Source organism: Fringilla coelebs, assembly GCF_963513975.1.
Source record: "Fringilla coelebs genome assembly, chromosome: 15".
Lineage (NCBI taxonomy): Eukaryota > Metazoa > Chordata > Aves > Passeriformes > Fringillidae > Fringilla > Fringilla coelebs.
This window is the reverse complement of record NC_140041.1, coordinates 18,624,547-18,640,672: the sequence shown is the minus strand read 5'-3', so window position 1 is coordinate 18,640,672 and position 16,126 is coordinate 18,624,547. Positions and strand designations below refer to the sequence as shown.

Below are 16,126 nucleotides of genomic sequence, written 5' to 3'. Positions count from 1 at the left end.
ACTTAATTCTCTCCTTCCAGGTTAACTCCTTTCTTGCTGTGGTGTCCAGCCTGGCCCCACTCACCAACCTGCTTTGGACTTCACTACCACTGATATTTTCTCTTTGTGAATTTCCATCAATATTTAATACAGCGGTGTCAGTTTTGCTGTAAGATGAGAGGAACTACTAGAAACCTTGAATTATACATCACGTGTGGGGGAAGGCTGGAAGCGTTTTCTTTAGGACCCGGAGCTCTGGGAGCCGATCTCCAGGACCTTGGAAGCCCGGAGATGGAGGAGCCCCAGCAGCAGCCGGGCCCGCGGCACGAGGGGCGGCCGCGCAAGGTGCGCTTCAAGATCTCCTCGGCCGGCAGCGGGCGGGTGCTGAAGCAGGTCTACGAGGACGGGCAGGAGCTGGAGCCGCCGGCCAAGGAGCGCTCCCGGCGCTTCCTGCGCCACAGCTTCGAGCCCGAGGAGCCGCTCTGCGGGCCCGGGGAGCTGCCAGGGAGCGCCGACAGCTTCTGCTGGCCCACGGCCCTGACCGCCCGGAGGATCAGCGTGCTGCGGGAGGATCAGCACCGGGGCGGCCCGGGGAGCGCAGCCCTGCTGCGAGACTGCCGGCCCGGCGCCGGCCTCTGCGGGGTGAGTGCTGCCCTGGGTGTCCCCTGCCAGCCCCTTCAGGACAAATACTGCCCTGGGTGTCCCCTGCCAGCCCCTGCGGGGTGAGTGCTGCCCTGGGTGTCCCCTGCCAGCCTCTGCGGGGTGAGTGCTGCCCTGGGTGTCCCCTGCCGGCCCCTGCAGGATAAATACTGCCCTGGGTGTCCCCTGCCAGTCCCTGCAGGATAAATACCGCCCTGGGTGTCCCCTGCCAGCCCCTGCAGGATAAATACTGCCCTGGGTGTCCCTCTGCCAGCCCCTGCAGGGTAAATGCTGCCCTTGCCTGTTTCCCCCTCTGGGCTCAGCTCTGGGCTAAATCCTGCTCGGAGCCACGTGGTGACAGAAGCCTCACACCACAGCCTCTTCCACACAAAACCCTTCTGTCAGGCCAGGACTTGAAAAGGGTGCTTGTGAATCTCCAGCAGCTGTTCCAGGAATTCTGTGTGCTGAATGTGCCACACATGGCAGGATCCTCAGGGTCTGCAGGAGGGAACAGCATCTGCCAGCTGTGCTCCAGCTGTGCTCTGGCTTCTTCTGGTCCTGGTGTGCATCTGCCCATTGGGTAGAGTAGAAGAGAACATTTACATACATATTGATATCTGTACCTGGGAATCCTACTGCATCTAGATCAGTCAAATGTAAGGAGGATGTTAAGTTAATGAGATAGATTTAAAATATTAAAGTTGTGTGACTTTGGCTGGCAGGAAGCCAGTGCTGCCATCAGGGTACCAGGTGTCTGCATCCCCTGGCAGCCAGAATTCCTCTTTGGCTACTTTGACAATCTCAACCTAGTTTCACTGGCTATTTTCTTAACATATAATTAATGCCACCGATAGAGGAGTGCTTCTTTAGTCCTTATAAAGAGGCAGTACATGCACAATAGGTGTAAATGTTTATGGCCTTGATTTGAACGCACTGAAATCTGTTAATTCCTGGTGCTCATCAAAGCTGTGTGTGGGAAACCCAGATGGCTGATATTTGACCCATTGGCACACTGGACATGCAGTTTGCCTGCAAACATCAGACCACGATGAATCTCTCCTGCCTGAGGACAGTGCACTGCTGTGATCTTATCTGGCCAGTTAATTTGTTTTGCATTCTTGGGTAATGCTCCTCTCCCTCCCCAGTGTCCCCAGCCACAGATATCTGGAGTGACCACACTGTCCAGTAGCAGCTTGTGCTGCACCAACGTGCACTTGGTGCTTGGAGGCGCCGTGTCTGTAACACACACGAGGCTCTCACCTCTGCAGGTGGGCAGGACTTGTGCTCACCTGCCTCCCCCTCGTGTTCCTGCCCACAGGGGAGCAGGTGCCCCACTGCCAGGAGAGCATCAGCCATCACAGCAGCTGATGTGACTCAGGGCATTTTTAGGAGAACATCTTTTGCGTGGCTTTTTGACACAGACACTTAGAGTGTCTGTGAAATATGAAGTGTGTAAAACAATAGGCCCCAGTAACTCCAAATGACGCCAGGGAGGAAGGACCAGGTCAGCAAAGTGCTGCTCTCAGGGAAATGTTTGACCAAGTCTAGCTTTAAAATTGCTAGAAAAAAATACAAATTTACTCAGTAGGGCTGTACCTCCACCAATTTGCTGGATGTTCTGGGGGTGGTCAGGGGAGCTGGCCTGATGGAGGGGACACTCTTCTGGAAGCTCAGGGACCATCAGTGTTTGCAGAGTGAATTTATACTGGTGAGACACCGGCAACTTCCTTCTTCAGGCTTCCCCAGTTGTAGATTTTGGCAAGATCATCATCTACACCAATAACCTGAAAATCATCCGTGCACCGATGGACCAGAAGGAGCTCATGAGAAGAATCATCCAGACCGAGGGAATAAATGACTGGACGTTCATTTACCGGGAGAAGAAAGAGCGGCTTAGTGGTGGACATAAAGAAGATGTGGAGAATATGGTCACTTGCAACCAGCACGAGCAGGTAAGAGAAAATGGAAAGTGCTTTTTCCCCATAACCCTGCTCAAACCACGCAAGCCCCATCCATCTCTGTATCTGGCTCCCAGCTAAGTTTGGACAAAAAGCACCACTCTGTTTCCCTCAGGCGATAGGGACCAGCACTGCTGAGACCCTGCTCTGGGGACAGCGGTGCTGGCTCCAGGTGCTCGTGTGTCCCACTGATCGCTTCCTCTGGAGATGGCTGGCATTTACAGAGCTTGGCTGGCCTTCATCCCTTGTCACTCCTCCCAGTGGGATAAGAGCAGGCCAGAGTTTCTCCAGCCTGACAAGGCTAAACACAGCTGCTCTGTGGCTGAGACTGCTTCAGGCTAAAATTTTAGTATCAGCTGAAATAAGGTTGTGCCTTACATTTGCTTTCTCACGGGGGAGTCTTTGTTGGTCAGAATTCCAATTAGTCTGACCACGATTTGATCCCACAAAACCTAATGTTGTCACGTGGAGCTGGTAGTTTCATGGAACTGAGCGTGGGTCACTGCGGTCCTTCTGCTGGCAGGAACTTCAAGGTGGGATTTGAGAGAGGCTGCCTGGCACAGTGGGAGAGAGACAGGCACAAAGGACGGCTCAAAAGAAAGTGTGCATGGTGGTGATGAGGGATTTGGGCAGAGAGGGTGACAAGTAATCTCTGAAGAAATGAAGTGTGGCTCAAACCTGAGGCTACAGAGCGGAAATGGTGTGATAAGAAACGGCAGGAGGATGGGTGGAGCTGCGCAGAGGAGAAAGATGAGTTTGGAGTATTGTGTTATAAGCCCAGTCACATTAAACTGCTCATTTTCTAGCAGTAGCCTCAAATTGTCCCCAAGCATGTGGGAGCCTTTTTGTCCGAGTCCTTGCTGTGGAGAACCGATTGTCACGGGCAGAGTGGTGTGTCAGGAGCAACTGCGATGGCAAAGGCTGGGAGAGAGAACTTCCCTCTCTCAGGAATGTTCCTGACTTCGGTATCTCACACCCACTAACACGTTTTTTTCTGTCTGCTGCAGGAGGGCGATGCTGAACACGGCTGCTCCCAGTGCAAAGGCTCGGGCTGCGCTCCCTGCTCACTGTGCCACGGAAGCAAGCTCTCGATGCTGGCAAACCGATTCCGGGAGTCCTTCCGGGCGCTGCGGTGTCCGGCGTGCGACGAGAGCGGGCTGCAGCCGTGCCGGGTGTGCGAGGCCTGAGGCGGCCCGCGGCGGTGACAGGGTTAACAGACGGAAGGGCGCTCTGTCCGCGGGGAAAGGCGCTCTGTCCATATCGCTCTGTGGGTGTGAAGCCGCTGCTCTGCCCCCAGCCGCGCTCCGGCTGCCCCGTGCGCCCGTCGGGCCCCGGAGCCGGGCTGAGCCGGGCTGAGCCGGGCTCGGCGGGGTGAGCGCGTCCCTGAGCCCGGCTGCGGGCAGGCGCACCCCGAGCCACCGCAGCGCCCGGGGCTGCAGCACCCGCGCAGGTGGGCGTCCCTGCGGCTGGAACAGGCCGGGACGGAGCCCCCGCTGGCGCTGCCCCTCCCCTGGGCGCCCGGGCTGGCCGCGGGGAGCAGGAGAGGGGCAGCGGCAGCGCCGGCCAGGTGTGCGGGCAGTGCCAGTGCAGGCGGTACCAGCGCAGGTGTGCAGGCAGTACTGGGACCAGTCCGTACCAGTGCAGGTGTGCAGGCAGTACTGGGACCAGTCCATACCAGTGCAGGTGTGCAGGCAGTACTGGGACCAGTCTGTACCAGCGCAGGTGTGCAGGCAGTACTGGGACCAGTCCGTACCAGCACAGGTGTGCAGGCAGTACTGGGCCCAGTCCGTACCAGCACAGGTGTGCAGGCAGTACTGGGACCAGTCTGTACCAGGGCAGGTGTGCAGCCAGTACTGGGCCCAGGCTGTACCAGGGCAGGTGCACAGTCACTACTGGTGCCAGCTGGTACCAGTGCAGGTGCACAGGGGTGCTGGTACCAGTGGAGCCCAGCCAGGTCTGTGCCCCGTTTGTCACAGGGGTGCTGGCACCAGTGGAGCCCAGCCAGGTCTGTGCCCCGTTTGTCACAGGGGTGCTGGCACCAGTGGAGCCCAGCCAGGTCTGTGCCCCGTTTGTCACAGGGGTGCTGGCACCAGTGGAGCCCAGCCAGGTCTGTGCCCCGTTTGTCCCAGCAGTGCCTCTCTGGGTTTAACCTGCTGGGCACCAACAGTGGCACTGCCGTTGCAGGTCTCTCTGTGCCCTGCAGGGTCACAAGCGTTTCCCGAGGTTTTGCTGATCTGACACCTGCTTCAGTGACACAAGGATCCCTTTGGGGTCTGATTTATGGGGGGAATTGAAAACCCTTCCCAAACCTGGAGGTATAAAAAAATGTATGTGAATTTATTATTCTAAATAGAAGTTATTAAGCTTTAGCCTCCCTACAAGGAAGGGCTGAATCAAAACTGCCCTGAATGCTGCTCAGCACTTCTCAGGACCAGGCTGAGGGTGAGCAGCACAGCTCTTGCTTCATGCTAATCCCGTGTTGTAATCTGCAGCAGGTAAACTCTAATTAGTGAGATGAAGCAATGATGGGGATCCTTTGCAGGCTGCCACTGGTGCACAGAGGCTGTGCTGTGGGAGCCTGAGGCAAACAGGGGAAATGCTATTTTTTCTCTAAAGCATTAGCTTATTACTTTTTGTATTCAGGAGTGATGTCAGTGCAGCCTTAACTCCCATATTATTTCTGAGACCCTGATGAGTTAGAGGCTGCTCACATGTGCTTCACACTGAGGCTGCAAGACCAGGCAGGGTCATTTATGGCCAAGTTTCTCTTTTCCTGTGGTAGGTGACAAGGTTTCTCTGCAATACGGAAATTATTCAAAATAATACTGTTCTAGCTCCTACACTTCCACATGTCTTCTACTGAAATTGTGCTGTGGGTACTGAGGGTTTCTTTTTTTAAAAGTGCATCAATCTACAGGAGATACTTGATCGGTCTCATTCACCATATCAGTATCTGCAATGTCAAAAAGTGTTGTCCTTGGGGTATCACCGAAGGCAGGTGAGACTTCCCAAATCAGAAATTGCTGTCAGGCAGATCCTTTCCCTCAAATATGACCTGTTTGATCTCAGTTTGTTGGGCTTGCTGGAGAGTTCACTGGCTTAAGATAAGAAAAAAGTAACCAGGCAAAATTGCTTGATAGTGTTTACAATAAAACTAGACACAAATATGCCCTTATAAAATCAATGTTTATTGTTCTTTGGTAATTATAATATTTCTCAACCACTGTCACTCCTCCTGGCTGTGTCAGCTGTTCCCATCATGTGGACATGTCACAGGGGTGATGCCTGCAGTCAGAAGCTGAGCTCTGCCCCTGCTCAGTCCTATCTCACAGGTTCCAGCGTCGTGGGGACTGTGAACCAAGCAGAAGAGGGATTTGCTTCCCCAGCCTCCAATGTACTCCTTTCATTTTTGGTAATACACTGGCTTGATTTACCCAATAAATGCTCTTATTTCACCTGGCAGAAGTTTGAGCTTTCCTGCAGCATCCTGGTGAGCTGACTGCCAAGGCAATGGGCTGCTTGTCACATGCTGCTGCTGCTATTTCTGCTGCATTCAGAGCCCCCCTCCATCCCTGCCTCCCCTCTGGGCCGGTGGCACAGGGTGGAGGGCACTGCCCTGCTCCAGCCTGGTCCTGCCACCAGCTCAGCAGCGCAGATCAGCACAGCTCTGGCTCCAGCCACGGCCCAGCCTGACGGGCAGAGCTGGGCAGTGCCACCCTGACCTGCCCTGGGCAGTGCCACCCTGACCTGCCCCGGGCAGTGCCACCCTGACCTGCCCTGGGCAGTGCCACCCTGACCCGCCCCGGGCAGCCTGCCTCCTGCTGCCGCCATCCAGCAGCTGGACAGTAAATTCTGCTGGGTGACCTTTTATCAAAAATTGTCAGATCTTTACAAACTGGATTACTTTACGGGTCAGGGTAGGAGTGGAGGATGACGTGTTACACTTCTGCTGAAAAATAACAAGTTTTTCCTGTTTGCTGAAAGCCTGGAAAGATGGCATGGGACGTGCTGAACTCACCAGGTTCCACATGTGATCTCAGCAGGGTCAGCTGAAGTGTCTCTGATGAGAATGGTGGAGGAAATACGGGAATCTCTAAAAAATGCAGGTTTGGTTTAATTGAGCACCTATTCTTTTCTGGTGTTTAATGGCTCAAGCAGACCCCTGGAGTGGTGGTGTACCAAAACCCAAACTGTCCTCTATGTAATATTCTTTTACAAAGGAAAACCCCAAATATCCCTGCAGCTACCAGGGCACTAAACAGTAAATGCAGGCAAAGATGCTTAGTCTGGAGTCTGTTTCTCATGTTTTTTGTTAAATTTCTACAGCAGTTCTTGTTTTGCCTTAGAACAGGAACACATGAAAAGACATTTAAGGGTTTGCCTACAGAAAAAACAAACCCAAAAGCAAAAAGCAACCATTTTTTCTCTTGCCCTGCTGCAGAACTCCAGAGCTGTCTCTGGCAGCTCGGGCAGCCTCCTTCACTGACTGTTGTTGGCTGCCACACCATGGCGAAGCGATGGATGTGCTCTGCAAGGCGTGGGGAAACTTGGAGCAAACTTGGAAAAGAGAAGTCAGGGTCACCTTTTGCTGACTTTGAGTGCTTGGCAGTTCAAGCTGAAAGGAGAGGCAGAGTTGGTGCTCTTTGTGGTGAAGGGTTTGAGCCAAAGCAGGAGTGCAAAGGGAATTCTTTCCCGTGTTCCTCGTCCGTGTGACCCAGGAGGGGGGCTGGAGCAGAGTGGCAGGGTGCAGAACTGGGAGGTTAATGGTTAAATAATCCCGTTAGTAGGTGGTGCAGGGTGTTGCATGGCTCTAACCCAGAACGCAGTGGCGTTGGAGAGGTGATTCCCAGAGTTACTAATAAATGCCTTGGCTAAAGCTGGCTAGAGGGCTCCTGCCCTGGTTCTCTCTGTTGAGACTCTGCAGGTGGAGCCGTGGAATGTTGCTGTGCTGCAAATCAGGGTGGGAAGGTGTGACCAGACAAGCTCTCAGAGACACCAGAGCCAAAGCTGCTGGGGTTCTTCAAGGCCATGTTAGTGCCAAGACGCCTCCTGGCCCACAGAAATCTAATGTGTGGCCTCACCTGGGGATTTTGCACGTCAGCTGCACCTTGTGGTCCGTGAGGATGGAGCACAGAGGTCCCTTGGACAGTGAAAAGCACCACTGTGGGGTTTGGGTTTTTTTGGGTGGCCTTTAATTGATTGCAGTGGTCGTTTTAAAGTGAGTCCATGATCTGGGAACAAAACACTTCATTCAAATGTAATGAATTGATCTGTATTTGAAATATGCATGTCTATATGTGAGAGGGTTTTGTATTTATCAATCTTTATCACAGTGACTAATCTGTGCAGTGGGTTTTTAATTTACATTTATTCACAGCCACCACCCTTCCAAAGCAGAAAACAAGTGGAGGAATCTGGAAAGCTTTAGCTGAATTTGCAATATCACTGCCTTATTTCCCTGCAGTTAAAAACAAAAGAATCGGAATATTTATGAATTTAAACATTATTATTTTTGCAAGTCTTTGAGGCTGTAGTTTTGATTTATGTGGGCTACATTTGATCTACATGTAAACCCAGCCCTTCATTGTTTTGAAATCTTTTGATTTTATACGAACTGCTCTGTGTGAGCTGCGGTGATGTCTCTGTGCTGCAGAACTCTGTGCAGCCCGGTGATTCCCCTGCAACAACTTCTGAGAAACGCCGTGGTACCTGCTGGAAAGGATGGCACACCTTCCAGCCAGCACAGGTACGTGGGGTCTGAACTCCCTGGACCTGGAATAATGGCCAAAAGATCAGTTCTGCTCAGTGCTGTCAGTGGGAAACTGTCCATGCCTTTGCTGGATGACGGGCGAGAGCACAGCAATTCTTGGGGCAGTTTTGTTTGCTGGGGTTTTGCAAGGGGGAACATCTGGTTCTGGTTGGAGCAATGTAAGGGATGGCCCTGGAGCCACTGGGACCCCCAGGTTGAGGTGCTGAGGGTTTCTGGAAACACTCAGAGCCAACAGTGGGGTGGGGAAAATAGTTTGGACATTTGGGTGGGTTACTGGCAAAGTCAGTTTTGTGATTACTTTAGGTCCATCAGTGTGATGGAGGAGAAAATTCCTTGGAATAACCAAATCATTCTGGAATGAAATTTATTACAGGAGCTCGTTAACAACTTTAGAAGTGTGTGTGCTTTGTGGGGATACCTGTCCCTGTTTTCAAGGCTTTGGCATTCTGAGGGAGGGCGTGTGGGGCTGGGCACTGCTGAGGGCTGGGGGTCCCTGAGCCTGGGCTCTCCCTCCCGGTCTGTCTCTCCCCGGGTGTCCCTCCCGGTCTGTCTCTCCCCGGTCTGTCTCTCCCCGGTCTGTCTCTCCCCGGTCTGTCTCTCCCGGTCTGTCTCTCCCGGTCTCTCTCCCCGGGTCTCTCTCCTGGGTCCCCCCGCGGGCGCTACGCGATGGCCACACGGTGGCGCCACTGCCCGGGAGGTGTCCGAGGGGACGGCAGGACGCGGGGACAGCGGGACAGAGGGACACCGGGGAGGGAGCCCGGGGACAGCGGGACAGAGGGACACCGGGGAGGGAGCCCGGGGACAGCGGGACAGAGGGACACCGGGGAGGGAGCCCGGGGACAGCGGGGTGCGGAGGGCCGGGCTGAGCGGGGCCCGGGGCTCTGCGGTCCGGCTGCCCCAGCTCCCGAGCCCGGCCAGCCCCGCGGGACGAGCGGCACCGGCCGGGGACGGGGCTGTGCTGCCTCCGGGGCTCCCGGGACCAGGGGGACCAAGGGGACAGTCCATCCCGCCCCGGGGAACGGGACCTTGCAGGTGGCTGTGCCTGGCTGGACACTCGGGTTCTGGGGCTCTTCGCCTCTCCCAGTCATTATTACAGCTGCTTGCAGACTTGCAATGCTATTTCTTTCACAGTTACTGTAGGAAATTGAGTCTACTTCTGTTTAAATACTGGGTAATAGAACCTGCTATTTAGTGAAAGATTTATGTAAATGGCTCTTTGTTTCACACGATTGGGCCTCAGAGAGTGCAAGTTACATCGATAATGTAATTATGCCACTACTGCCATTTCAAAGCAGCACGCACTGGAGAAGCCTCCAATTTTGGTATAGAACAGGCCTTGAAAACCTTGTGCTTTTTAATTCAACTTGTATTCTGCAGCAAGAAAAAACAGAAGAGCTAGGTTTACTGAACAATTATTTTCTGGAGTTGTCAACCTTTTTAGAGTAGAACACGAGATTCCTTTTACATCAGAATTTTGTTATATCAGAGCACCTGTGATTGCACATCATAATTGTACTACATAACTGTGTTAGCCTTACAATGCAATTTCCCTAAAGCTTTGTGTTTTCCTTCATACCAGGCTGATGGCAGTATTTCTTTAGCCTGGCACTCGTATTAGTATGGGAGTCACAGTAATGTTCTGGTATTATCTGGGATCACTAAATTGTCTTGTGCTTTACAGTGCAGTTTGTCATCCAGGTGAAGGTTGATTGCCTTTTGCAACGGGGAGTCAGGTCCCTTCTGTGTCTCATTCCTAGCCAGAGTTTTGTTCCCTCCCAAGCAGAGTGTTCTTCCTCAGCAGTCCTGTTGTGTGCCTGCTTTTCTTACCCAGGATGGTGCCCTCCAGCAGCCTGTACCACATCTAGGACGCATTAACAGTTGTGGCACCACGTGGGAAACAAGTGCTGTAGGACCTGGGGGGAAACAGCCCACCTTCTTCCTCCTACAGGAACTGCAATCAAATGCTCATTTTGGATGAAACAGCAACTGTCAGGCATTATATTTTTAGTCCCCAGTGCTTTAATCTCCAGTGTTTTAGCCCCTAAATTCTTTGCCATGCAGTTAGAGATGTCTTTTGGTTTGGTGGTGGTTCTGGTGCCAGGTTTGCGCTGTTGGTGAGGTGCTGAGAGCCCCAGGTCAGCGCTGCCCTCTCTGCAGGTCAGGGAGCTGCTCCTCCTTTCCTGAGAGCTCCTCTGCTTGTGGAGATGCTCCATGCTGCCCACAGGATGAGCTTGTTCCAGTTCAGAAACCAAGCCCCATGAAGTTTGGTTTCCCAGACCCCACCAAACACAGCTGTTCCAGAAGGTGCTCCATGATCCCAGAGAATTCTTTCCCCTGGGCTGCCTGCCAGCTGGCTGCTCCTCCGGGAGCGTTCTGTTCTTGATCTGGGTCATTAAATATTAAAAGGCAAAGTGATTCTAAAAGCCAGCCGTTTTTTAGAAGTACTAAATAACTGTAATTTGTTTCCTAATAGATAGTTTTGTCCTTGTCACTGAGTCCCAGTCAGCAGAGAGAGTGTGTGATGAGACAGGGCTGCCGTGCACAGGGTGTTTCCCTGCCCGGAGAGCGGGCTGGGGCAGCAGCGGCTGCGGGGCAGGATGGAACCAAAGCTCAGTCTGCACCTGGGCCCCCGAGCCTTCCTCCCCCAGCCACTGCCCACCCAGCTCTGCCAGCAGCAGGGGGCTCTGGGGGTCCCTCCAGACCCTGCCCGGGCTGGCAGAGGGGTCCTGTCCCCACACAGCCTGGCACTGTCACTGTCACTGCTGCAGTGCCAGGGGCACCACGGGGCTGGCAGTGCCACCTTTGTCCCCTGGGCTGAGGGAGGGTCCTGGCAGTGCCACCTTTGTCCCCTGGGCTGAGGGAGGGTCCTGGCAGTGCCACCTTTGTCCCCTGGGCTGTGTGGGGGCCTGGCTGGCAGTGCTGGGTGCAGGTGCCCTCCTGAGCCCCGTGGCAGCCCCATTACAGCCCGCTGGCAAACCAGCACCTGCACTGGGTTATGCTTTAAAAAAAGAAAGAAATCTTCCCCAAGTGCTCTGTAATTTGCCAGCATTTCTGCTTGTACATTTGCTGTGCTGTAAAGTCTTCCAATTCTTTGTTTTTATTTAAAAAATGGTAATATATGCTGCTGTGACTCTTCCCTTCTGATTCTCTTCTCTCATCAGGTTGCATTTGGGGATTACTTACTGGAGACTTGCAATGTGCCAGGATGTAATTCCTGAAATTGTAAGAGAGGTAATTTAGTCAAGTTGTAAAACCTTCATGCTTTGCTGTGGTTTGTCTTGTTCCAAAGGATCCCATTTGCTCAGATGGCTTTTTTAAAGAATCAGAGAAGCGGCTGTGAAGGAGGAGCCTGGGCCCTTCCCCTGCTGTGCTGCCTCACAGGTGACTGAGCTCAGGTGCTCAGGAACTGTCTGAAGTTGGCTCCTCTGATCCTCCTGGGCTGGCTGCCCGTGCAGGGTGGGCAGCACGAGGGGAGGGACCTGCAGGGTCTGGGAAGGTGCCTGGGCACTGAGCAGCTCCCCGAGCCTCGGAGGGTTTGCATGGCCCTTGGCATGGCTGAGGAAGCTGAGTGCTCCTGTTTGGGATAATCTGGCTGATGTGTCCTCCAGAACCTGCAGTCCTGCCTCTGAGGCCAGTAATACTGCCCAAACACTGAGAACTGCTGCTGCCTTATCTTGTTTGTAGGTTTGGTTTGTTTTGTTTAAAGCTATAATTCTGCCATTCCCCAGATCAGGCTGTTAACCTAACCCCAACCTGGCACCTCCTTGGAAGAAGAATCTTAGGAGAGGAGAAATGCAGCTCTGCAAGCCCACGGTCTGACACGGACACAGGACGTGTCCCCTGCAAGGGAGGGGTCTGTGGGACTGGGGGAGCTGGGAGGGAGCTGGGAGCCCCAGCCTGGGCAGAGCTGGGCACTGGGCACCCCCTGTGCCTGCTCAGGGCTGCAGCTGCAGGCCCAGACCCTCAGAATTGGCTTTTTGTTGCTTTTTCAGCGCTTGGAGTGAGAGGGGTTTAATTAAGATTTCTTGGGCCCTTGAATGCATTTGCAGCCCAGCTGTAGGTGTCCCGGAGCTCTCCTCTGGCTTGTTCACACACGAGGTTGGGTTCTTTGGCCAGAGCACACATAATTGCTGGAAATTAATTTTCTGTGCAGCTCTGCAGCCAGAGCAGGCTGCCTGCTGCTCAGCACAGCAGGTGAGGCAGGGCCTCTGCTGTGCTCTCGTGTCCACCAGCAGATGCTTGGACAGAAGTTTAAAAATTATCAGCTCCCTGCTGCTTGCCAGCCCTTGGCACGGAGCGTGCTCCTTCCCAAACCATTTCCTTTCCTTTCCTCTGTGGGTGCCTGCTGTGCCCCAGAGGTGTGAGCTGCCACAGGGCTGGGCCTGGAGATCATGCAGAGGGGACATAGGAATGTCTGCATGTACATTTATGGCACCATCAGAGCAGAATTTCTAATTCCTGTCGCTCTGAAATGAGCAGGTATGTGATACATGTGACTGTCCTTAAAAAAAAAGATTTATTTCCAGCTGATGTCAACCCCATTAATTCCTACTTTGTTCTGGTGTCTCTTGTAATTCGTCGTTGCTGTTGCCTGGTGCTGCTCCCTGGGAAGCGTGGCAGGGCTGTCCTGCGAGGTCCACGTGACTTCAGACAGCTCTGAGGGTGTTTAAGAAAAAACACAGTAACTTCAGGAAAAAATGAATCCCTCGTGGCTCAGGCATTTCTGAAAGCCCACATTGGGATGCTGGACACACTCCTCTGCCTTTTTAAACTGCTTTCTTTCAAAAGTTTGCGGGACGCTCTGTCCTCCCGGGGCTCCCAGAGCTGCACTGCAGCTGTGGATGCTGGGCCTGTTGTGTGGAGGTGTGAAATCACTAAACCCTGTGTGCAAGGTGTTCCAGGGGGGCAGGTCCCTGTCCCCGCTGAGCTGTCACTGTCCCTGTCCTGTCGGTGCCACCTGCACAGGGACGGGCTGGGGACAGAGGCTGCTGGGTGTGCCTGCAGGGCCCAGCTGCCCCTGGAGGAGCCCTGGGCACTGGGGCTGCTCACCTGCCCTGCCCAGGGGTTCAAGGATGGCCAGGTGTGCTCAGCACAGCGCTGGCACCTCCCCAGGAGTGCCTGGAGCTTTCTGGATGCAGGACAGACAGGGGTGAGATTTCAGCCCGGAGCAATGCACAGTGACACTCACGTGTGGAGGGAGGGAGGGAGGGATGGATGGATGGATGGATGGATGGATGGATGGATGGATGGATGGGTGGATGGATGGATGGATGGATGGATGGATGGATGGATGGATGGATGGATGGATGGATGTGGCATCAGCAGCACACAGCTGTGCAATGGCACTGGAGAGAAATAAGGAACCACAACTGCATGGAGTGTGCCCAGCTGCCTGTGCCCAGGGCTGTGCCCTCACCTGGGGCTGTGCCTGCCCCCGGGGCTGTGTGCAGGGCTGTGTGCGGGGCTGTGCCCGCCCCTGGGGCTGTGCCTGGGGCTGTGCCCGCCCCGGTGGCCGTGCCCGCCCCGGTGGCCGTGCCCCGGGCAGCAGCAGCAGCCCCGGTGCCTGCGGGGCCGGTCCCCACGGGAGCCCCGAGCGCTGCAGCTCCCTCGGGTCAGGGCTGGGCTCCTTCCCCTGCAGACCGATGCCCTGACAGGATCAAACTGCTGATCCCGTCCTTGCAGGGAGCAGTGCCCTTGGCATCGGGCAGAGCCTCATCCGTGGGTGTGGGGAGTTTATCCAGTTTAAGGCTGACAGTCACATCCTTTATTATTTTCAGCTAGAGAGCTGCAAATCGGGGAGGGGAGACTGCGACCTGCCTGGTGTCCCTGATGCAACTGGGGCAATTGAAGTGACACTTGCTTGGTCCCAAACAGGCAATTTAACCACAGCACAGCTCTTCCTCTTAGGGGCAGGTGTTATTTTGTCCTGAATAAATGTGTATGCGGTGCTGCCAACTGCTCCGTATTCTAGCAAAGAGTTCTTCTGCTTCCAAGCAGGGCATATAAATGTCTGGAAATACCTAATAGCAAGTAGACATTGCCATAAATAAATGATAAGCCATGGAAAAGGCATGATGAGGCATATCTGTACATCTGGAGGCCAGGAAGCACCGGTGCTGCTGTCATGGCTGAGCTCCTGCCCCTGTCCCAGTGTTCTCCAGCCCTGCTGGGGAATGCAGCCTGGGAGGCTCTGGGGCTCCTGGCTGCAACAGCCAGCCAGTCTGTGTGCTGTCTGTGCTCCCCTCTGTGCTTGGGTGAGGGACAGTTTCTGCAGGAATGCCCCTGTGTTTGCCCTGAACACGTGTGGAGCTCACCTGGGCAGGTCCGTGGTGCAGGGAGGGACCTGGGAAGAGCTCTCAGGGCCAAACTGAAGGGAAGGTCAGTGCCAAACTCTGCTGTGACTGCCTGGATTTGTGCTGAGGTTGTGTCCTGGCAAATTCCTGTGTGACTGGGCAGGTGGAAGCTGTCTTTCTGCAGGGGAGAATCGTGTGCAGCCTGAATTTTTGGTGCCATTTGATGTCCCTCAGTGTTTTGGTTTGACTGCTCTCCCCCCTGAGAACCATCCTTCACTTTCCATTGTGCATGCCTCCATTGCCTCAGATTTCCATTGCTGCCCAAAACCTCCCTGGTTTCCCCTGGCCCTGGGAGCTGCAGTCCCACAGCACAGAGGGAGCAGTGTGAGATGGGGAGAGGTGGCTCAGGAGCAGGACTTGTGAGCTGGAGCTGGGAATTAAAGTGCTCTCCCACACAAAAGCTCCCTCTTTTGAAGAGCTTTGCATTGGATGTAACTTTTAATTTGGTTTTGAAAGCCAGGCTGGCTTTGGAAACTCTCCCTGACACTATCGGAACTAGGATATCGCTAGACTTTTCATACAAAAGACACTTTAATTAAACTCCCATCATGAAAACAATTAGACCAAATTTGCAGTACTTAACTAGTCAATAATTTAGTAGTTGGAGCTCATTAATAGACTTCTCCCTGTGCCTGTGCCATGCTGCTGTGGCCCTGCCTGCTGCCTGCCCGGGGATCAATCCGGGGTCAATATCTTCCTGAGCCTCCCTCCTCTGTCCCTGCCACGGTGGCACTGGGGACTGGATAAACAAACAAACAAACCAACAAACAAAAAACCAAACAAGCTCCTGGCAGAGCAGCTGGGTGCAGAGGGGAGTGTGCTGTGCTGCTGTCCCTCGGGGTCAGGGAGCTGCTCCCCTCCTGAGCCCCGTGAGCTGCCCTGTGCCCTGCCTTTGGGGTGTCCCCTCTCACCCTGTCCCCTCAGCTGTGTCCCCTCTCACCCTGTCCCCTCTCAGCCCTGTCCTCTCTCAGCCCTGTCCCTCTTGCCCTGTCCCCTCTCACCCTGTCTCCTCTCACCCTGTCCCTCTCAGCCCTGTCCCTCTCACCCTGTCCCCCTCACCCTGTCCCCCTCACCCTGTCCCCTCTCACCGTGTCCCCTCTGGGGACAGTCCCGCTGTACCTTGGGCAGCACTGGCTCTGCAGGGACCATTGCAGCCCCTCCTTGCACTGATGTTTTTCTGTCTTCTCGTGTTTGCCTTGGGGTTGTCACACAAGATGTGTGACGAGATGAATCCCCTACTCAGGGACTGAACCCCAACTTTGTAACTCAGAGCTTCCCCAGTCGTTACTAAGCAGGCAGAAAAAGGAAAGGGGGCTCTGCTCTGCCCCTGTTTCTTAGGACAGGCTTCTCACAGACAGGCAGCTGTGTGCTGGAAACTCACAGTCAGTTTTGGAAACAAGGTGTGATGAAGGTAAGTAATTTATTAC

General features: G+C 54.2%; 1 protein-coding gene across 1 annotated transcript; it reads left to right on the top strand.

Moving 5' to 3' along the window:
* Positions 1–270: 270 nt before the first annotated feature.
* Positions 271–3,763, top strand: GRXCR2 (glutaredoxin and cysteine rich domain containing 2; the record flags this gene model as incomplete). The annotated part of the gene is made up of 3 exons (XM_084215803.1): positions 271–621; positions 2,355–2,570; positions 3,584–3,763. 3 exons carry the CDS (start codon positions 271–273, stop codon positions 3,761–3,763), a joined length of 747 nt encoding a protein of 248 aa, XP_084071929.1.
* Positions 3,764–16,126: the final 12,363 nt, after the last annotated feature.